The sequence below is a fragment of the Mugil cephalus genome, chromosome 17 (assembly GCF_022458985.1).
Source record: "Mugil cephalus isolate CIBA_MC_2020 chromosome 17, CIBA_Mcephalus_1.1, whole genome shotgun sequence".
NCBI lineage: Eukaryota > Metazoa > Chordata > Actinopteri > Mugiliformes > Mugilidae > Mugil > Mugil cephalus.
In genome coordinates this window covers 2,521,629-2,546,003 of record NC_061786.1, presented here as the reverse complement: position 1 = coordinate 2,546,003, position 24,375 = coordinate 2,521,629, and the positions used below count along the sequence as shown (strand labels likewise).

The 24,375-nt window shown below is 40.4% G+C and overlaps 1 protein-coding gene across 1 annotated transcript in view; it reads right to left on the bottom strand.

The window, feature by feature from the left end:
- The window catches only part of eipr1 (EARP complex and GARP complex interacting protein 1), a 50,094-nt gene that overhangs the window by 16,900 nt on the left and 8,819 nt on the right, over positions 1-24,375 (bottom strand). The window contains exons 5-6 of the mRNA XM_047610531.1: positions 12,967-13,066; positions 4,902-5,038 (exon numbers count right to left, since the gene is read on the bottom strand). Coding sequence (XP_047466487.1) covers positions 4,902-5,038; positions 12,967-13,066 — 237 coding nt within the window. The remainder of the gene's footprint in view (positions 1-4,901; positions 5,039-12,966; positions 13,067-24,375) is intronic.

The following is a 24,375-nucleotide window of genomic DNA, read 5'->3' as shown; positions in this document are numbered from 1 at the left end:
CAAAGGCTCAAAGCACCCTAGTGTGCACAGTTGGTTCTTCACAAACTAACAAAAAAAAATTCATTAGTTCTATTTATAGAGATTTAAGTTACTGACATAATTGTTACTACAGTGGAAAATATAGTGCACTTGTTTACACAAATGTTTTCCAGTTTTCCAGCAAAGTGGAAACTTTAACAATGGCCAAACAGCTTGACTACAGGCTGGCAAAGCATCAATCCATACCTGAAAATGATTCCTGAATTACAATGGGCCCAAAACTGCTTCCAAGGCTGCCTGACTCATTGTAAGAAGGACAAACAACTATTTAAATGCGGTTTTTCAAGGTACTCTGCTGACAGGTCCTTCTAATGGTGCACTCACACCAGCAGCTGGAGAGCGCTACATTTTCAATGGAAGTTGGCTATTTGAAGCAACAAGGAGGCACGCTTGTTGCTACGTGACATGAAAGCTGAGCTGGCTTCAACTTTTATTCATTTATTTTTTTGTTTTAATTGCACTGACAGGGTGATGCAACAACTGGTAGTTCGTTTTTGTGGAAGAAATGAGTCTCTAATTGATATTTAAATAAACTATGTAAGATACAAAGCTGAAAGATGTTGCGCCATGTAGGGGACATCCTGGCCTTTCCAGTGGTATCACTGGTTGGTGGTACATCACTGGGCCTCGCGATCCATTTAGGGTCGAAGCAAGATCAAACTAATGTGATGTATTTGTATTTGTTCCTCATAAATCATAACTACTGTGATGATTAATACGCTTTGATAAATGCATTAATTGACTAAAAATGAGTCTTTGAAAAAAAAAATAGTTATGTTAAGTTTGGGACTTCTTTAAATGTATGTAGAGTAGAGTCAGTAATCTGTAATATCAGCCCCCAACTATCTTTGCTAATATCAGACACTTTAAAATCCTCAACCCGACGTGATACACGTTAAAACTAAATTCTAAAATAATTTTTTTTCCATCACCATGTTCTTCAGTATTAAAATGTTTAGCATGTGTTGTATCTGGGGAACTTCAAAATGGTGCCTACAGTATAGCATAGCCAAAACGAGATCATTCAAAAATAGATTAATGCATTGGACTTTGCCTCAAAATCACAACAGCAGCCCTTATACGGCCGCGATTAGTCCCTGAATAATGTAAAAGCAAAGGTGCACTACAAACGACAGGCTAAGAAGAAGTGGAAAACGTGTCAGGAATTTCCGTTAAACACCACTTTCTGTCCCCAGTACTGGAGCATAATATTACATAATTTACATAATGCTGCATATTACATCAGTACAAAGTAGAACAGGATCCATATATGTTTTATAAGAAGTGTAATCTTTGTATTTTTTGAAGTGCTGTGCGTCTGAGAGAGAGGGTGCTGTACATACCATGCTCCTCTCATGGGTGTTAGATAACCGACTAGAGGCATCTGCTACTGCTGGGCTGTACTCCCTGTCCTTCTTTAAGAGCGGAGCAGGCGTGTTTGGGCTGGCAGGATGGGTGACAAGCCTTGGGACTAAGTGTGTGTGTAGAGGAGAGGAGAGTGTGTGTTGTGTGTGCGCAGGTGCAAGGGGACACCTCAGAGGTCACCTGAGGAGGCAGCGGAGCGTGCTGAGAGGCTGCCATCACACAGCTGCCCCACCAACTGGACGCTCGCACGTGCACAAAATCACACAGACACTCACATGAGGACGAGCATGTCGTATTTATGTACAGGCACGAGCACACGGCGCCACACAAAAATACAAGGGTCCTCATAGCAAAGAGCAAAGCCAGGCGGGCACACAGTCACTTGTCACTTGCGAAGTCACTTACTCAAACAGACACAGACAAACGTGACTCACCGCTCATTCACACTTGCAAGCTTTTCCACTTGCAACCACTTCACACTTGCACACGGACATGCACACATGAACACACGCGCACGCACACACGCACGCATGCACACAAAAGAATACACTCTGTGCCCTTGGTGGATGTCTGTGTCTGTCTAAAACCTTGGATTGAAGGAGTCATAAAGGTTACAGAGATTTATTCAGTTAATCTCTCCCCACTGGACAAATGGAAAGAAACCATACGATCCACAGACCTATTATTTATAATGCAAACGTCACCTGCTTCAGGCTGTTCAACTGTCTGTGGGCATCCCCTTGGTTTCTTTCTTTTCTTTTCTTTTTTTTTTTTAGATATTTATGGTAAACTAATAGATTATTTTATCATCTTGAGAAGCTTTGACAAAACTATTTCCCTGTGGGGATCATTAAAGTTATCTTGAATCTTGAATCTAATACTCAATATCAATTCAAATACTTATTTTTGGTTACTATCAATAAATCAAAACGCAAGACATTGGCTTATAAAACTGTTACTGATTGTTTTCTTGTCATTCTACTCATTCGTACCTTCAGTTTTGTTCCTATTTTTCACCTAAATTTGGGCAGGATTAAGGTTTGATTTGGGTGAAAACAATAAACTCAGTTTCACCGGAACAAATTAAGGAACACTGATGGCTAAGATGAATGCTGACTTCAGGAAACAAACATCAGCCCTTTGTAATGACCATAAAAATAAAATGTGATCAACGCGCCCTGGAGCAGTCATGTTTAAAAGAGACATTTACGTTGGTTTGGAACAGGAAGAAAAGGTTTAATCGAATGTTTTATGGACCTGTCCATTCACCCTCACCTCTGACACACACCACATACAGTCCATATTTTCACTTTAGCCTTTGTTACTGACAAAACACTGGCCAACAGAGTGGTCTGGCATAATTATAGAAGCTGTAAATAGCTGCTTGCTCAACTAATCTGTTAACCCCTTAACAATCCACCAGTCAACAAGTCTGTGAAAAGCTGCACAGTCACTGGTCAAAACCACTGAACTTTATATCCATCTTTACTGCGGTGATACCAACATTTCCAACCACATCATCAGATAAACTGGACTGAATTTTAGGGCAAAATTGAGAAAATGACGCACAACACATCTAAAATATTTCCATTTTATGAAATCACAGGAATTACACACCAATGAAACGTTTATTCCATGGTAAAAGGCATGCAGCTTCAGTTAAGGGCTGTAACAAGTTGAAGAAAAAAAAACAAACACGTATAATGTGACTAGGAGATGAGGAATCAACCACCTAACAGGTCCTAAAACAGTTTTCTTCCAGGCCCAGATGTTTGAATGGGTTCTGGTGTTTGCTGATTTGGCTGATATGACTCACTAGCACAGAAACTCTTTTTCCAATCTTGAAGGGAAAACCAAAGGAGGAAATGTTAAGTTGTTAAGAGTGACAATTGGCATTGGCCACTTTTTATATTTTTGTTGAAATTCCCGCCATGGTGCTCCCTCTGCTGGCTTGCAGCGGTCCCTTCAGAAGATAATGGCGTGTTTTCGGTACACTCACATACTAGACACTGGTGTTTGCTAACGAGCCCCGTACCGCCGCCCCCGCCTTCCCTTTGTGCCGACGGCTAAATCAGCACTGTTGCATCTTTCAAAACAGCACAGTGGGAGGAGAACGGCCAAAACTGGATGTGCGGGAACTCTTTAATTTGTGATGGGGCTTGCGGAGTGATATCAGTGATTCAACTATCTTATCTAGTTGTGATACGCATCTTGTAAATAAATTCTCACTCTCCCCGTCTCTCTCGCTCTCTCTCTCCTTCAGCCAGCACCCCTTTCAATCTCTACAGCACTTTGCTGTTATCATCGCAATCGATGGGGAGGTGATTATTATTCCTCAAGCACAGCCCACACAAACACACATGCTGACCTCACTCATCAAGTACCTCAGAAACACAGGAAACGCAAACAAAGCGCACACACAACGCGATCCATGCGCGCGTATAGGTTGTAAGGTGGGTCGCTGATAACCTACAGTTACAAGGTTAATGTGCGGCACTACACATGCTCCATGTCAAGCAGAAACATTAGTGTGCCGCCGCCTCGCACTCCATCATGTGCTGAGTAGAAGGATGCAGTTCATTCAATTCATGAACAAGCACATGACTGCAGACCAAATATGTCACAAGACAAGAGGATATTCAGAGTCTGCTCAGTAACACCGCCACTTTCCTCATGTTTCCGCACAGGAAATTAGGTCAGACGGACAGTCTTGAAGGCGTATTTCACATCTTTTCCTGGACAGAGACAGAACTGTAGCAATGTGCATATTTTTTATATGTGTAATTTTGCTAAAAAATAAAAGGGCAGCAAAAAGTAAGTCTGAATATCTCACAATAATGGTGAGGCTCCAGGACATGGGCCCACAATGACGCAAAAGCCTTTTCACTACAGGTCAGGATGAAAGCTGTGATGAGCCTCAAATATTTTTGCTCAGCATGATGAGTCACATTAACCAGACACTTCTATGTTGTGCATTGAAATGTCTTGTAATGACATGTTCACCCACTGGAAGTGTTAAGCTGTGAGAGTCTCTTAAATGACTCACTTCTGTCAGATTTAAATGTAGGCAGTCCAACTAATTTTAAGTCAGGTGCCTGTGCATGCGTGACTTAATGCTGAGTGGCAAAGCCTACAAAACACATGTTCTTGAAAATTTCAGCCATCAATGCCAAGAAAGCACTGCATTTAAATTCTTGTTCCTGGCACGGGCTTAATGGCAGCAACATTATTAGTGAGCAGATGTGGTTTTATCAACTGGGGCATCTAACCTTGTCAAATTTCCAAAATAAAAAAAAAAATATATCAATACAGTGAAATTGGAGGCAAGTTCTTCATAAAACGAAATAAAATCTGAACAATCTGCCCTTCCCTAAAAAATGAACAATTAAAGTATCAACATCAGGGTTTGCAGAAATATCTCGTATGTGAAATTAAATATAAAACCGTATGTATTGGATTATTGTATTTTCAGAGAGGCCTTTGGTAACAGAGCTCACCTCATAGTGCGGAGGTCCCAGCCTCGTATGGCTGTGTCATTGGCTGTGGCGAGCTGGCTGCAGTTGTGGTGGGGGCTCCACTTACCAGATGTGAACTTCAACTGACCTTTACCTTCGAGGGTGGCGGTGCTGGAGACCTGCAGGGGACAGAAACACCTTAGCTGACATCTGAGACGTGAATTTCATCCAAAAATCTGTGACAGCCAGCACAGCGCATTCAATCAACATAATGAGGCACCATTAGAAATCATTATCTCTGCAGTTGTTCACTATGACTATGTCGTAATATTTTGGCTATTACTACCACACCAACCACTTCCAGGTTTGCACCATGCTGAACCGTGCACACTCTTGATCACGTATTTTATACACAGCTGTCAACATTTTTCCCGTGTTTTTCGTGTAATTTAAGCTCTCCCGTTTTGCTGCTCTCTCTCATAATGAATAATTGTCATACATAAACCCACGAGTCACATGAGTTGCCATATAGTCTGTGATACACGGAACATACAATTTCAACTCATCTGTCACTACAACCTGGTAATGCACAACACTAATGTACAACCTGATTCAAGGGGCATGAGTGCAGGTGCTCTCTGCACACAAAGGCAGGCCAATTGAATGTTGTTAAAATGTCAGGGTAGGATGGAATTCCACCTAAAAAGGTGTTTTCTCCATTCATACCTGCTAATCTCCAGGACATTGGAGAGACAGTGGCAGAAAACATCTCGACGGTGGAACTCAAGCACTACTTCCACTGGCCAAAAGATATTTCAAGCCTGAATATTGGGTGTCAGAATTTTATTCTATATGCTACTGTGTAAGAGCTAGTCTGAATATTTCTATATTAAGAACTGATCAGATAATAATATAGAACTGGTGATGCATCAGAGACTCAGAGCTTTTTAGCCCCTTTTAGCTAACTGATTTGGTTTACTGGTCTGTAGAGTCTGCTTTTATCAACCCATTACAGCAGAAGTCATCTGAATTCAGCCAAATATTCCAGCATTATATAACAGACAGCACAAGTAAGACAGTGATTCTTTCATTCAGTCATGGCGCTTACATTGGCTACTTTGTTTTCTGGGAAACACATTGTTTTGCCCTAACCAGTAATTGACACATTCATCCAACTGTAACCGTCACTTGAAATAGAACCTGTGGTAGGCCAAGGCAATATGCCAACAAGTTAAAAAACAAATAAGTTGTACAGCAGTTTAAATGTGATTTATGGTGGTTTTCTTTTTTTCTGCAGCTGTTTTGAAATAGTATAAAGACGTAGCTAGTCAGGTACAATACGTAAGAAGATGACATGCTTTATAAGACCTGTTTGATCAACCATCCCTACCTCAAAAAGATCTGGATATGTGTACAATTGAACCATGAAACATTAAACAAACCTAAGAGGTGGGTAGCGACTGAGGTTTTGTGACCAGGGTAGGTGAACACAAAACACTAGCAAAACACTAGCTAAAAAGAAAGACATTTTTCTCAGGATTTGGTGGAAACTAAACTGGAGCAGAGAGTAAACCACACATGGAGGCGATCTAAGCCACTTGGGACCTTTGGGACATTCCTTTGGTGAGAGTGACAACAATAGATTGTATAAAGTCTATACTGTATAAATATGGACAACGCATTCCCACTTCCTTGCATTTGTACGTCCACCAGATACAAAGAAATGTTGGATTATATACTGTACTTATTTTTTTACCCCAACTCTCCAGAGTGGTTGGCATGGCAACTTGTAGTCAAAATGAAGTCACAGCCTATTTCTATAGCTCAAATAACTAAAACAAAACCTATCATAAAAATTAACTCTTGAATATGCATCAGCATTATAGCAACTACCTAAAAGCCACACAAATATTCGATGTGTATTTTAGCGTTGTAGTTTGGCTCAAATACCATTGCCTAATCCCTGGTGGAGCTTTTGATCTATACTGTGGCTAGACGCCAGGGGGAGCTCTACTTGCTTTAGACTTAGAATTAGATTTAGACTACTACTTTGGCTTTACTTTTGAGGAGCTGTTGCCTTTTCCATCTTTATACGGTCTATGGTGTGAACACATGCATCCTCACAGGGCCGCCTACTAAGCTGACATCCTTCAATGAGTTTTTCCTCGTGCATTCCAAAGAAAATTAAATAATCTGCTACTTTCAAAGATTATCATTTTGTCCTTTCAGCTGTTTGGTTACTAGATAATAAATAAATCTAAACAGAATTAAATGAAAATTATTAAAAATGGGTAGTAACCCCATCACAGAAAATGTATTGACAGATGGTTAATAAGTGATTTGTTGATGTTGTATAGTAACCACAGGGAGTTAACATTTCTATAATAATGACAGGTGTCTTTGTTTCCATTTATTACCAGAGAGTTTTCTATCAATGCTGCAAACAGCACAGTAGCAACATCAGTGAAAGTTGAATAAAAATAGTTTTGTTTAGGCTGGTTGAAACTCATTTATTGTAAAGTCTTTTTTAACCAAAAGACATTTACCTGACAGGATGTCATCCAAATTCCAAAAAATGAGGAGTGTAGCTGACAGGCAGTCAGGTTAAACTGCAACATTTAAGGCTTTTCAAACAAGACGACATGTCATATTCATCAAACCTGCTACATATATTTTACAGGGCAACAATGAAGGTGAAATTAATCAAAGTCAAAATGCTCCAAGGACTTTGAATTAAAAAGCATATCACTTCATCGAGCCACTTTAAAATGGAATCCAATTAATTCAGCAGGCTGACTTTGGAAATTATTATCTTTCCCTTAAACTATGATGCATCTAAAAAGTAGCATCACGCGCCTCCATTTTTCTCTGCTCCCTGACTATCTGCAGGTTTTTATCCTCATCTTTCTCCTTCTCCCATTTCTCTTTCTCTCCTTCTCTCTCTCGTCTCTGCCTGTTGGAGCAAGGATCATCGATCGCCCCGTCACCATATAGCTCCCTGGTACACTCTCATTATTTCAGCTAGGGAGGAGAGAGGGAGAGCGAGAGAGAGTCCAACAGAGCAGGAGCCAAAGAGAAAAAAAAGAAACGCAGAGAGGATTAAAAGGAAGGAGAACAAAGTGGGTAGAAGAGAGGAAGAGAGGATGAAAGGAAGGGAGTCACAAGAAATGAGCTGAAGAAAAGTGGCGAGGCAGGGGTGGACCATAAATTCAGTAGCAGTGTGGCCTCAATGTAAAATTCCATGACTCAGTGAATGTCCATTATTATGTCAGGACGCCTAAGCTAAAAACATCTGCTTCTTGCTTTATTAAAATGGAAAATTACGCAATAAAATATTTTAAAACATTCTTGATGTCTGATTAGTGTCGCTGAGCACAAGGAGCAGTTACAGACCAAAGCAAAACATACATCTTAAAACATTAGAGTCAGTGGAGTGCAACCTGAGAGCAGTCATGCTTGCTTTTAACATGCATGACAGCCACTCCAACATTCTATTATTGGCCTGGGATGATTGGGCTGCTATGGTCTGCTACCTGTGTAGCAGTTGCCAATATAATGGGGGAAAAAAAACAATCTTCAACCACAAGCATGCAATTAGGGACGCATCAGTCCAATCTTTTGAAATGGTACCAACATTATTAAATGTAAATAATGCAACATGTGAATTCTAGAGTAAATTGGCAGAGGTTGAGAACAAGCGCAGTCAGACATTTATTGACATTGATCAGGAATATCCGAAAAGGGAATTGATAAAATAGGCCTATAGTTATATTTTACTGTGACAGCACCCTCTAGTGGCCACAGTATATCTGACTGAAGAATAGCAGTAACCGAGCTAGTGTAGTTTATAGCCACAAAGTCAGTGTAGGGGGAGGCCGGGCTGGATGTACCGGTCGACAGGATATTTGACCTGTCAACCAAAACTAAGGTGAACAATATGTATCTGTGTTTCCTACTATCAGCAGGAGTACTAAATCTGGAAATGCTTCGATTGGTTGTAGCAAGATGGCATTGACAAACAATGTAGGCTCAATATTTAACCAACATATTCTGTTATTAGCTGTACATAGGATATGACATATTTCCAAAATATCCAACAAAAAAACACCAAATTATTCAAATAAACTATTTATGAAGCAAATGCTCTGTATAATCCATGATTAATGGTAAGACTTCAGTAGGACTCTTGCTATGCTAGCGGTACGACGGTAAAACCCGGATTTCGTGCATCCCAGGTTCCCAGCTTTATTAGCGCACTAACCAAATTAAGGGCCCTAACAAGGCAGTGCACACAACACGAGGGGACGTATTCATTTAGGATGCAAGCGGCACTAATGCAAAGCTATCTGTCAAATAGCCATGCATTTATGCTTTCTCCCAACTCTGGGAGTGTGTTAGAGTGTGTACATGTGTTTGTGCGTGTGTGTGTGTTTGCGTGAGCAGATGTGCAGGACAAGGTGTGTGGGTGTGCTGTGAGCCAGTAGAGATGTTCTCACTCAGTTCCACCAGTGAGTCTAATTGATGAGCCATGAGCATGTAGACACACACACACACACACACACACACACACACACACACACACACACAAATCTTTCTTCAAATAATACGTTTACACACACAATCTTGCCTTATATATGCATACACACACACGCTGTAAGCACACGCTAGCTAATCTAGGCCAGGCCCGAGAGAGAAAGACACATCCACGCTGCAGCTGGACATGGCTTGAGATGAACACATCAGCCTCTGACAGACACAGGAAACAGGAGAGTAGAGTGGGATGAAAGAGGGAGAGGGAGGAGGGAAGGAGATTAGCATTCTCATCAGCACTGGAGGAATTTGTCTTGGCTGCCAAGCTCTTTCTCCTCTTTTTCATTCCCCTTCTCCTCATCAAGCCCACTCACTCTCCTTATCCATATTCGCTCTTTCTCCCTCCTAATCATCATCTTTCCAATCAGCAGGGCCCTCCATCGTTCACTCTTTCTCTAGCCTCCCTCCATCTTTCCTTTCTCATTATATATCGTTCGTGCACATTACTACTCACATCTGTCCTTATGCCTTGATGCAGGATTTATTAGCCGCTTTTTTCCCCCAGTGGCTCTGTCATAATTAGATCAACACCCGACACAACTCTGTGGTCCACTTGTCCTCACACTGGGGTCACGGTGCAGGGCACGCGTGCGCACACATCACAGACATAACAAATACATGTTTAAAATTATGTACGCGGGAAATGGTCAATTCATTATTGTTATATTTTTTTGTGTATTTAACACAGTGCTGTTGTCATATTGATGGAGGTTTTAACATGGCCACATTTATTTGGGGGCATTTAAAGTTATTCCCTTTACAAGCAGATGTAATGGCTTAAATTGTCCACTGTTATGATGTACAGTGGACATATTTAGCTTGTTGGGCACAATTATACAGTATGTTTAGATGTGAATACCACTGTGTGGCCGACCATAATGTACTCCCAGTCAAATAAAGGATGGAGTGTTTGTTTGAAATTAATGTAGGTTAGATTCAGACAAAACCCAAAGCAATTTTTTTGACAGCAGACATTTGTGCCAGATCATAAACATTAAATGGCTGTACTGTTATTGACTTGCCAGCTGACACAGGTGATGTCAATGAGAAACGTAACAGAAGTCATTGTTAAGTTTATTAATTCTGCCTGTGCTTTGAAAGCAATGGCAGGTCAAGTTGTCTTCAGTTCAGCCCTCTGGTGATATAAATACCTAGGTTAACATAAGACTTTTAACTTTTCATTTAAAATTTGATTATTTTATTTTCTCTTGTAAAAAATGGACGACATGACACCTCCTCAAAAGTGAAGCCAAAGCATGTAGAGGTCCCTCTGGTGGCTGACTGCAGTATAGGTTAGCCACGCCTCCTTAATGTTAGTGGGTGGGACTTGGGCAACGGACCGTACGCCATACCAAGACCTTTACCTCCAGAAATTTAACTACATGACGCAGACTATAATGACTGTGATTGGTCCGAAATGAGCACATATAATTATTATATTCATTATTAAAATTATCATCAGTCACCATTCTTAACCTGTGGCCAAATTCTCCTTTGGTTTATTTAGAGAATGATGCGGCACTATTTTTGTCTACCTTCTGTTTAACTGGCATCATTTAATGTTATGATCTGTTCTTGTAATTTATTGTTATTGGAATAAAGACCTTTTGCATTTTTATAACATATTTTGGTATCCATAAGGTGGTTATCACATAATCGAGAGCATATTTTTTTGATAGCTTCGTTCTACATATAATTCTGGTAAGTACACTGTCTGTAGGAACCAATGGAAAAACATACAGATCATGATGATTAAAGAAAAAAATGCATTTTCTCACATCAAATTTCCAACCTCAATGTGAACAATTTTAAATGGTTTGTAAAATTAATTAATGTATTTGTCAGTTATGTAAATTGCGCAACCCAGCATAATTTAACACAATTAAACAACTTTTCAGTTTGTCAGCAGTGATGAAACAAGGTTAGCCAATCTGGTACCTCCCTCTGTGACCATAAGGTATACTCTACTTCAAACAGCTTACACACAACCAAAATCATGACATTTGCCGTTTTATAGAAATTACTTGAAAATCAGCGCTAGATGCAAATGAAGAATAATAAATAATCACTTAATTGAGAGCCCCAGCACACACTGACAAAGAGAGTGGACAGCAGCCATGTGTGTGCATTTATCCAAAATGCAATTTGTGAAAGGGCGCATTACACAGATTAAATGAACACACATGCACTCTCACAAACACACAGACACACACTTCTGTTAGGTGTTTGACCTGGCTGGCCTTTACGTGAATCCCTCAACGGGTGCATGAATCACTAATGACTCATCTATATTCTTCATCACTTATGGCTTCTAATGGAACTCGCACACACACACACACACACACGCACACACTCACACACCCACACGCACACATAAACCTACAGAGTTATAGGTTAACACACAACTACTGTATTGGCTCTTCCTCATGTGCATGCACAACTGATGCACACCGTTATTTGAGGCTTTAAATACATAATAAGCATTTTAAGCACACACCTGACAGTCTGGAAGCACACAGTGAAAGTGAAGGGCCTCTTCACAGTGCATTTAAGACCCAACTTGCAAGCGAATTGATTCCATGTATTTACGGATGATTCCATTGCACGGTGAACCCTTTATTTTTAAGTGTATTAAAAGCTATCAATATGCATTTCTGCAGACCACTTTGTGGCAGCAATTTGTTTCTCCTGTTTCAACCCGACAATGTTTTTATTAAGTCAGGTCCATCACCACAGAGCTTTGCTGAATATATGTACCACCATCAGTTTGACCAATGGGACGAAGCAGAAAAGAGTCCATATTTTCTACAGTCTATGCTCCAGAAGTGGAGAAAGGGTATCATTACTTTGTTTTTACATTAACTAATTAATTAATTAATGAAAAAGAAATATATGCCCCTAAACTTGATATTATTATTGGTGGAAGACAATACTTACATTTATTTAATTTGAACAAAGCTGTGCAAACATGTGGGAACGTTCAGCTGCTGTTGGATACACACTGATAACAGCATATCACTGAGAAAATAGAAACTACACACATTTCACCCACTTGTTTGGAATGAGATCTTCCACTTCTTATATTGGGGATAATTCCGTGGGGATAGTTCCCGTGGCCATATTAATTTACTTTGTAGGTTTCAAGAGCAACACAATGTGCGAGTACTGCAGCACTAGTTCAGTGAACTATGAAGAGAGATGGAATGACTTATATCTTACTTATTAAGCAAGACCATTACTATCACAGTCGGATAGACTTGACCAGAATATTATTAAAAAGAGCCCAGGCTTAGATCCAATAAGATACTGTGTTTGTGTGTGTGTGTGTGTGTGTGTGTATTAGTATGAGCGTTTGAGACAGAATGAATAGTGGACACTCTGCTGTTGTACAGAGAGGATGTGTGCGCCTGATAACAGCAAGACGATATGGTGGTTATCAAATAATGAGTTAGCTATTGTGTGATACGGTGTGCGTGCCTGTGTGCGCACTGTGGTTTACAGTTTGTGTGTGTCTTACCGTGGCCTGCGTGGAGCTCTCCTGCAGGTCCCAGAGTAGTGCATGGTTATCAGCCAACGAAATCACACGCTTGCCGTCCCCCATCGGCTCCCACAGCACGCTGCGAATACACAAAGACACACATGTAGTACACAAACAACAACACACAAATGCACACAAAAGTCAAAGTCAATCAGGATACACATGCATACAGACATATGGAACGAAGCGTGTAAGATTCTACATGATCGGTAAAAACAGATACAATAACATAGTCAAATCATGTGCCAGAAAATACAGTGTCAAGATGAAAATTGTAGCATTTCTATAAATTAAGTACAATATACACTTCCATTGAATCCCATTAAAAACAAAACATAAAATAATAGATGACAGCACTGTGTTGAAACAACACTGGCAAATGCACTATTGAGGAGTGTTGTTTAAGGTACCATTAAAACAACATAGATTTGAGCAAGTCCCATCAGAGGTTAATGTGTTTTAATGCTCATCAGACACCAAACAGACCACAAAACTGTAATGACACTATGTACAACATTTAGAGATGTAAATGGTGGCGATTTTAACATATTCATGTTTATATTACCTTTCAAGTACCAGTTTTGTTGCCACTCCACATCAAGTAGATGATATATTACATTGCAGCAACGTTTGTTATTTTGGGTGGAGCCCGAGACAAACTGGCGCCATGCTTTCTAACCCTTATTTATTCACAGTGGTTTCACTAAGAAGCCGTCTCTGCATTATGGGAATGGGCTGATCATAATCAGACATTTACACAACCTGACACCTGGAGGCTGCCAAGTACAACCTCTGTCTGCTCCACTTCACACAGTTGGGGTAAAGGGCTTTGCGCGAATGTGTTTATGAGGTAAAGGGAAACTCAAATTTGATCCTGTCAGTATGTGGAGGACCTCCGTTCACAGGCTTGCTTCTCTGAATTCAAGTGAATGGGAGTACGGCACCTTTCAGTGTTCACACACTTACACTGACTGGGCACCACGACAAGTTTAAAACAAAGTATTGTGAAAAGCTTTGGGGCAGTCTGCTGTCTCTATAATGCAACACATTCAATGAGATGACTGATTTATTCTGTCTCTGAGCCTGCCTAACATCATGGGATTCTTAAATTACATATGAAAGAAAAACACAGAGAAAACATTTCTTCTATGGATTTAGAAACAATGGAGGAATCTCAAACGTGACCATAAAACAGCTTTTATATCATGTATTCAATTACATTTGAACCCCTGAAGAGGACAGGTTCATTCTACATTTCTTCCAATTAAGATGATGATACTTAAACAAAAATGACTGAAGTGCATGTCATGAAGATTAAGGGGAATGGGATATCAAAACAACCTTGTTTCAAAACCTTGGCAATTGTTGAGTAGTACATATGCCAAATAAATTCTTCCAGAGGTTCTGCAATTCTAAGCCAATCGCATGCATGTTGGCTTCTTGCACCAATGTGCAAAAGATGCTTTCAAACCACATATCTGGGTGCTACTACATATCATTTTTTTTCAAATATTCAAGTAAATTTACAGAGGAAAAAAAACATACACTAACAGTTTACTCAACTAACTTCAGTTTTTTGCATGTAAGGCCATCAGAGACGCCTTTGCCACAGACTCACAGCCACCAAGAACCTCAGTTCCCTCAAGGCTGATACACAAATCTGCAGAGGTGTTGCCTGTACAATCACTGAAGACAAAAATCCTCATGAGTGTAGTCATCTTTGGTATTTTCTTTAATGGCATTCCATCAAACATGCATGCAAAACTGGACAGAGACTTGACAAATACCAAACAGAGTCTACATGGAAATGTGCACACGTAGATTATAGCTTGATTATAGTAGATTATAGCCTGCCCTCTAAACACCCACATTTAACCATATATAGTTATGCTGCCAAAGCGGCTCATGAATAATGATGAATGCAAAGGAGCCGGAAACAACTGGAACTGCTCTGTACACAGGTAAATGAGAGAACCTCCTTTGATGTCAACGACTCCACATGCTGCCGAGACAAAAGGGTCTGAAGGGCAAGAAAAGTTTTAAATGAACAAGGACAATCCACGTGAGGCCAAGGGCCTGCTGGGCGCGACCATCATGTGCATGTTTAAGCTTATCCTTTTGTCTGATTCAAAGCTATATATTTAACATGTCCAAATCAGCTTGAGTACATGAATACATTCAAACTGTAAACCCCTCAAAACTAAACCTTTAATGTTACATGAACATGTCTAACTTTAACTTATAAGTAGATATTTATGATTGTGTCAAGTTTTATGTTTTACCACAAATAGTTGTGTTTAGTAAATCGGTCTGAACACACCTGGAGAGGGCAATGGGAAAAGGTTTCACTATATTCTAATTGTCTCATTTTCAGTAATTGCAATTCCATTTTAATTTGTATTTGCCGTTAGTTGTGTGCGCAGTAAGTCATGTAACTTGATTTATGTCTGATAAAGAAGTAAGTAAAAATCTGTACAAATGAGGCACCAGAATCATTAACTGCGGTGAAAGTGGTGTTGGTTAGCACAGAGAACTTATTGGCAAATCCAGCATCCCAATTCTGTCAATCTGGTTCCACATCAGTGGAGTACATGCTTTCCTCTCTGTTTTTAAAGCAGTGGTAGCTTTGACTGCATACTCAACTTTGTTTCCTCCCTACACACTATTGTCTGTAGAGTATTGATTCTTTACTGTATGGTTCTTGGAGTTGCGATTCTCCACTACTTAAGTATGTATCCAAGTGAAGAAGCCTTAGGGACCTAACCTGACCAAACATGCTAGAGCCCTAACTGTTTTTCGTGGTTCCCTCGATGTGGACTGGGATTGCTTGTATGCTTTTGTTTATTCTTCTCAGTTGGGATAGATTCAGCAGCTAAATAAAGACAGAAACACAGCTGGTATAAAAAAGAAGACACAGCCCAAGTGAGAAAGCAGTGCTTTTAACTCCGAGTTACAGACTTTAAAAGCAATATGTCAGTGCAGTCAGAGACCTGGCAATACATTGGCCTGGGAAATCTGCTATATAATTGTAATATTACAGTCACGGTGTAATAGTGTTAGCTTTCAGCCCAAGAAAGAAACACTGTGTGTAATCTTTGTTAGAGGATGGAAAATATCGCAGGGGAGTAGAAGTGGTGTGGCTGATGGTTTGGATGTCTGAGGGTGTCACAGCAATAAGACTGCTGTCATTAGAGGTTACTAAATGATGCAATTTATTTAAGGAGTTCATCAATCAAACAAGTCAATTTTCTTGAACTCATTTGTCAACCTGAAGCCACGACAACAACGCTAGTGTTTGAGAGAAGGTGAGTGTTAGGGAGAGATAAAGGAAACGCAGGGAAAACAAAGCTTAAGTTTTCTTTTGGACTGTATCCAGGTTTCAAATATGCATAGTGCCATTAGAAAAGGTGGAGAGCAGAGAGGGTGGGAGTGAAGGAGGTGGAGGGGGAGGTTTATAAGGACTGTAAATTCATGGCTGCAGAGCGACAGCTTTTACTGCCCTCATGAGGAGCAGGAAGTCATGGACTTGGGATGCACATGCACACACACACCAAGCTTCTTTCTGTCACAAGCAAATCTTTGTTAATGCATTACTCACTTGCCTATGTAGATATTGATGTATCTACTATGTAAAGTAGTTCCTCCTTGATATACAATAAACAGGAACTCTCCAGAAAATAAGGAGATACGGCTAAATCTGAGACGTTTTATAGTTGAAAGCTGCATATTTAAGAATTTTAGGTGATATCGAATGAAGCCTCATGTTATGTTAGCATCAGTCAAACTGTAGAACAGAAGGAGGTCACTGATATTTGTTGCTTTATCTCTTAGAGAAAAGTTGCAGAACAACAGGGCTGCTTCACGGCCCATGTAAATATGGGAACTAAATTATGACAGTTACAGCTGGGACATGCTCCAGCCCCCTGACACCCTCCAGAGGACAACTGGTTACAGAAAATGAATGAATGAATCAATGAATAATGTCTTGAAAGGAGAAGTGAAAATTGAAACAGAAACGACAAAGCTCATCACTTTTTTGTCCCCAAATGCTAAGCTAAGTCAAATAAATCTGGGAACATTATGTCCCCAGAATGTGAATAATATGAGGACACATGCACACAGGGCTTAGCGGGTAGCATGTAGTCTGCAGCATGTAAGATCTCATCGCTTCTTATGTCTCACACACGCACACACACACACACACACCCAAACATATCTCTCAGCACATAATAGGACCAATTAAAATACACTCACCGCTTTGGGATTTATGCACAGTACATTTCCCTATATTATCAATTAATACAGGGAGAGGAGGAGACAGCTGATGTATGGTATCTCATATTGCCTTTCAATCTTATTAAAGACTATAAGTTATGTGTATTTGACCTTGAGCTCTGAAACAAGCTGGCACGCTGGCTTCTGGAAATACTATGTAAATACTGACGGGGGAGCTGTGGAGGGTTTACGGCCCCATATATCCAAGTCTGGAATGGAGATGCACTTCTCGCTCTCCCTTTGTCTCGTTCTATGTCTCTTGCTCATCAAATCGCTCCCCCACTTTGCTGTGCTTTGCATCCATATGAGTTTAATCCCAGCCCCTCCTACAAAAAGCCAACACAAACAGAGTGCGTGTCTTTCCTCCTTCTGGATAAGATTTAGGCGTAAACGCAGACACGCCAAGGACAGTGCACGTATGCATGTGTGCGTCTTACAGATTGTGAAAACCAGTCCCAGTTTTAGTCTGAAGACATCTGCAAAGTGGAAATAAATTTGTAGTTACTAGTCTCTGACCGGCTTTATCTGAAAGTCAAACCAAGCACATGACAATGAAGAGTTTGTGATGTATGTGTTTAGTATTTGGGTCAATTAGAAAATCCCATGTTGGTTCAGGTGGTCATGTTTTTTCACCTTAAGCGAGCCTTAACATATAGCTTATGTAAAGCTTAACAAACTCATCTAAACCCCAACCACAAGGGGCAGTGACAGAGGCATTCCAATATAAACAAAAGGAAACAGAACAGATTCATTCAGTTTTGACGCTAATAAGTCTTCTATCAATTTTTTTTTAACTTTTCTTTCCTTGCTATTCTTGAACATAGAGTGTAGTGGAAATTTGTGCTAATAAATTATTACTCATAAACCTCTGGTCTTTCAGTGTGTTTAATCCAGCATCTGCAGAATGGGCTCACGACACATTGACAGAGACAAAATGAGCAAAGAGTTCACAAAACAGACTCACTTTATACCCCCTATCTGCTGAAGGTCACACGCTTCACTCCTCTCTACTACCCCCCCTTACAGAGCGATTTACAGAGATAATGTGAACTGAACGCAAAGCAGTAAAGCAACAAGTGTAATATAAGTATCAATGGCCACAAACTCCTCACTTCTGCAGTGTTTCAAACAAGTGACATATGACAGGCTTAATGTTTGAATCAGAAAAAGCCATTCCAGAGAGATGACTACATGAGCCCAGGAGTTAATGGCGTATGCTACGGTGTGATGCAGAGTTTCCCATCACAGGAGCTGAGAACAGTAGCATTTTACATACTTATGTTGACTGACACTTTTGCCAATTAGAACAGCAAACATCCCCGGTGGCACATTCAGCTGTTGCTGACAAAGAGTAATGCCACACCTTGTTAACATGCTTTAGTCAAGATGGTCTGTATATCAGGCCAAAAAAGGTCAGCCAATGACCATAAGTAGGCTGAGTGATTTTTATTTTATTTTATATAATACTTGAAATTTTGGATGAGAGTATGTGCTAGTTCAGTGCTGCCCCTTTATTATTAACATAAGAAATGCTTGATTTCTGAAAGCTAGTTTGGGCACAAGTGAAGAAGTTATTCAGAGAGACCATTAAAGTCAATCCTAAGAAATCAGTTATTTCAGTGTATCATGTTTAAGCAACATTTTATCATCTGGCATTCATCTAAATTTTGGGTTGTGGCTGCAGGTTGTTCACATTAATGAGGCTGTGACTGTGTTGAGATTTGATAAAATGCTATCAAACCTAAGCTGTAAATGTGACATACAGATCGAAACGGCAGTCACTGTAATAAACTTGAATTATTCTTTAATGCGTTTGCCACTTAACTGCACCAAGATTTATTTTTTGGACTGATACCTGCTGGCCCTGCAGATAAAAGCACTAGGCTACAAACTCCAGTCCAATGCCTCCTCATTGTGTTAAGACAGGCACACGCATCTCTGCCCTGTTCAGGCCTTGCATTAACATCTATCCTGGGCAACCTGATCGCAAGTGACCAGCTTTTAGTGCCTGTTAGGGATGTGAGTATCGATCCAGAAATATCGATACTTCCGATCTAGACGCGTTTTTTTTTACAATCAAAATACCCATCCCGAGTCTGCTTCCACAAGAAACATTAATACTTTCATGACACAGAATCTGTCATCAATTCTAAAAAAGTAAAAAGTGAAATCTGTAGTCAACAGCACATCACAGAAGAGAAAGAATGAAGCTGTAGTATGGCAGCCAGAAAGAGCAGCGTCGTTTGGAGGTACTTCACTTCAGAAAATGCAAATGAAGGAACATGAGGCTTGTGTCGAAAGTCTGTGAGGTACTGTGGCAACACCACAAATCTGAACAAACACTTGAAGATGAACCACAGAAAAGAGCATGATGAGTTACAGCAGAGCTGGTCAGATACAGTAAATTAGATTTATCTCATCTCATCTCATCTCATCTCATCTCATCTCATCTCATCTCCCGTACCGCTTAATCCTGCACCAGGATTGCAGGGGTTGCTGGAGTCTATCCCAGCTGGCATCGGGTGAGAGGTGGGGTACACCCTGGACAGGTCACCAGCCTATCACAGGGCTAACACTGAGACATACAACTAATTTAGAGTCACCAATCAGCCTAACGAGCATGTCTTCGGAGGTGGGAGGAAGCCGGAGTACCCGGAGAGAACCCACACGAACACAGGGAGAACATGCAAACTCCACCCAGAAAGGCCAGAGCTGGACTCAAACCCAGACCTTCTCGCTGGGAGGCTAAATTAGATTCATTTACCTAAAATACAATAATGAATTTTTGTCAATTTTACTGTTTTTGTGTTTAATTGGAAAAAAAAAATGTTTCCTTCCAGGTCAAGTTGTATTGCTGCCATCATCTTAACACAGTTCAGTGTTACTCTTATCAAAAGTTGGATAATGCATTGTATAATTAAACTCTACTTACATTCGCAAATTGTCATTGTAAAAAAGTCATTTTCAAATACACAAATAGACATGAAAGTATCAGGATATTAGCTTTGGTATTACTTGGTATTGGATTGAAAGGTAAAATAGTGGTATCACACATCCCTAGTGCCTATGTTCACACCTGCCATTAACATGTATCTCCACATGCGTCCTCACCCAGCTCTCCAGATCCAATCTCAGTTTCACTCTGTATGCAAATGAACACCAACATAATTTGGGGCACAGTGGAACATTTTAACAGCGGCTGTCTCTAATGGATCTCTACTGCTGTTTCAGAACCAAGACCAGCGCTGTTTTTTGTGTGTGTGTCTGGACTTTGGCACACACAACACGTTATTATTTATCTGGAAAATCAACACAATATTTAGTTATATTTGTGACCTGCACAACATGCAGATTAACCTCATATCATTGCAGCCATTTTGCAAAAAAATTAAGGACACACCCAAGGTGTCGAATGCTGTTCATGAATATTTTGGAGCTCATGCATGGTCTTGGTCTCTTTTGAAAGCCAAGACTCTTTCTGTTTCTTTCTGTTTCTATCACAAAAATCAGAATCACTCTAAGTGGTGTTGTTGTTGTTGAGTAATCAAAAACAGAAGTTGTTGGGTTCGTCTGATTTTTTTTTGTAGACTCAGACACGACTCGTGCACAGAGCTGTACGGAGCTCTGACTGATTCAAAAAGCTACTGCTGTCCCATATACCACCCAGTAGAATGTTACTGGTTAAAACTCAAAGCAAACCTCCTGTAGTAATAAAGGTAATAAAGGTAAATAAAGACTGAGGAAATACACTTAAGTCTACCCAGCTCCTTATACAGCAACATAATTGCACAAATAATTAACCACATGTCAATATGTTATTTAATTGCAGAATCACACACGGTGTACTCATATTCAATAATTTAATTTGGTAATTTGAATAATTACATTTTTATTTATTATTGGTTACTTAATAGCTAGGACAGGGTATTTTAAAAGGCTTTCATTACAAATGAAAAGACAACACTTTTTCCTTTTCAGGTGATCATTTATAAGGGCGGTTGTGTGTTTTTTCTGTGAATAAATGAGACAAAACTCCACTGCCTCTAACCCTGTAGAGTAGGCGGGCTTTAATGCAACACATGGCGCACTGTGCATTCACCTTACCGAAGGAGTGTTGATACATGCGGACACACGCGACCCACACCACCCCCAAATGTGGTCAGAAATCGAATCTCTCAAATGCAAACACATGTTAATGCAAAATCTGTTTGGGACAAAGACTGAGAGACACAGTGACAAAAAATTCGTGATCACAAAAAGAATTAGTTTACACTATCGCACACATTTTTTTCCTGACCAAGCACACACAAAGACAAAAGGAAGAGACAGAGGTATTACACTGCAGGGTGAAAGAGGCTTAACACACACACAGGCAGAATTTCAACCGAAAGACCTTCAAACAATTCAGCACATGACTGCATTCACGCATGTATGCACAAACACACAAAATCACACCCATAAACACCTCCTACCCCCTCCTGTCACACCCCACTTTAGAAAATCAACCTTGTAGCCTTTTGCGCTTTAACATTCCCTCCTAGGGCTGTGATTGGCTCAAATGGCTCCACGGGAATCGATTCACTCAACTGGCAAGGCTCCCAATCGAAACCAAGTGCAAGAAGTAGAATAAGGAAAAAAAAAACATCCCAGCCACAGAGCACACATAAAAAATAAACACACCATTTTTCCTGAGATATGTTTAGCTCCGTTTTTTGGGGGGTGTATTTTCCATTCAGAGCACGCTTCACAATGGGCCGGAGGTTCAAATGTTTGCCCACCCAAACAATGAGGGGATTTGGAGGAAGGAGAAAGTGTTATTGTTAGTGGGCGTGGAGGGACACCAGCAACCGGAAAACACACGCATGGAGGAGGCAGGCTACACACGGGCAGACACGCTACAGTGGACGCAAACAAGAACACAGGCAGGTGAACAAACACACACAGACAAAAAAAATAAATAATAAAAAATAACACACACACAAAAATCAGCCTCATAAGAATACTAACTCCAATCTCTTTACTCTTTGTCTTCTCGCACAGAAGCATGCACACATGCCTGGTGCAAGCTGCCAGTATTATCAGAGTGAGTGGGGTAAGTGTGTGTGTGTGTGTGTGTGTGTGTGTGTGTGTGTGTGTCGTAGAGAGATGGAGGAGGTGGGCAGCAGACCAAAGCCATCCATCTAGGGAAGCCAATAGTGCACAGCATAGGCTACAGGCTTCACAGCATTGAATCCAGACTCCCACTACACACACACACACATATACTATGTGGACACAGTGTGGTGCCCTTGTGAGGGTTACAGCTCTCAGGGTGTTAAGATGGTGGAGCCAAGAGCCATCAATCTTTACCCAGCAGCCTTGCTTGACCTGCCCTCTGACACGCACGCACTCACATCCAGCACATGGGCATATCGCTGCGCCGACAAAGCCCCCACCGCTCCGCACACACAAGCACGAAACACACCAAGTGGCACAAATTCAATCTCTTTTCACTCCTCTCTGTGAGCTTCTCTCCATCTTTCTCACTCCACCCTCATCTTTATCTCTTCCTCACAGACACCTGCTACAGTATGCATCACGCTAACTGATTGGCGCCTCTAAAATGATAGCAATCATGAGGCAGGCGATGAACAGTGGAGTAAAAGAGGGAATGACCATTGATTTTTATTGTCATAGGCAGTGAGCTATGGTGAGGAGCTCTGACTGGAAGACAAAAGGGATCAGGCTGTGACTACAATCCGAGATGTGGGCCAGTCAATAATCTGAGCCAGAAAAAAAATGAAAAAAAGAAAATAGAAACACTTATGATGAGTAAGAAACAGAGGAACCTTAATACAGAGTGGTGTGTAGCATGGTAGTTAGTTCAGTTTCTGTGGGCCTGCAACATGTCCATCTGTCCCCCAGGGTAATTTTAGTGCTAACTCTACTTCCTACATGGCTCCTATTAACTCTAGAAAGAATTCCTAATCTCATCAAATAAGACATATCGCATCTGAAACTGCCTGTAGGTTGTTTGCCTCTTCATTGGAGATGGGCAAATCAAACAGCAAAGTCTCTGCCAAGGCTCGTCACTGCACTGCTGACTGAAATAAGGTAAGAGTTTGTACATTCTGCTCTGAACAACACAATTGGCTCTGTGATGTATGAATCGGAGCATCACATAGAAACAAACTTCAAACAGTGTAATGGGTTGTAAGAAGTCTAGGTCGGTCTTAAAACACCACTTACTCGCCCATTTTGTACACTGGAACATATGCAATAGCTATCATCTTTTCTTCGGTGTATACTGGCCATGAAGATATCTGTCAAAATGAAGCCCAGACAAATGAAATAGCGTGAGTGTCAGCCAACCACAACACTGTTAAAAGTTGGTGTGACTTCGTTAGGAACCGATTATGTTCCGACAAAGACCTGCCAAGCTAATCAGACTGTTTTTGCTGGCTTTAGGTGGTGATTGACCACAGGATAACAGCGACGTGGTCATACAGGTTGGCTGAGTGCTGTGGAGTTGAATTTGCTTACAACAAAATGGCTCTGATTGGTTGTCAGACTCACTCAGATCTAATTGTGCAAAGAGCTAATCCTTTTCTCTGTATCTGTTGAAAGATGCCTCGTAATGAAAACCCAATGGTGTGTGACCAAACTGATATTAAGAATTAAATTTGGTAACCTGATGCTACAAATTATATCTACAAACATCTACGAAGTGGCCCTCTTTCATAACAATCTGGTGACATTCACATCACTGGTTTCTAAACTAAGAGTATCCGTAGAGAGGAAGGAATCCAAGAAGTTGTTAATGTTGTGGGTAATAAGAAAGAGTTTAAACTTCTGTTACAAGATTTTTTTTTTTTTTTTGGTGCTACAACCGAACATCCAGCACATTCCATGTGGGATTAAAATTCGTATATGCCTCAGATTCAAACAATGTGGTATTTCTCAAATAGGAAACAAAACAGCTTACTGCATCTTCCACTGGTGAACTGATGAAGATGATGGAAAAAGCTGGTAAGCAAACCATTAATTAACATTTTATGTCTGATTCTATATACTAGTGATTCATATCCACTAAATTCAGCACATCATATCATTTAATTGTAAAATGTGTTTTGA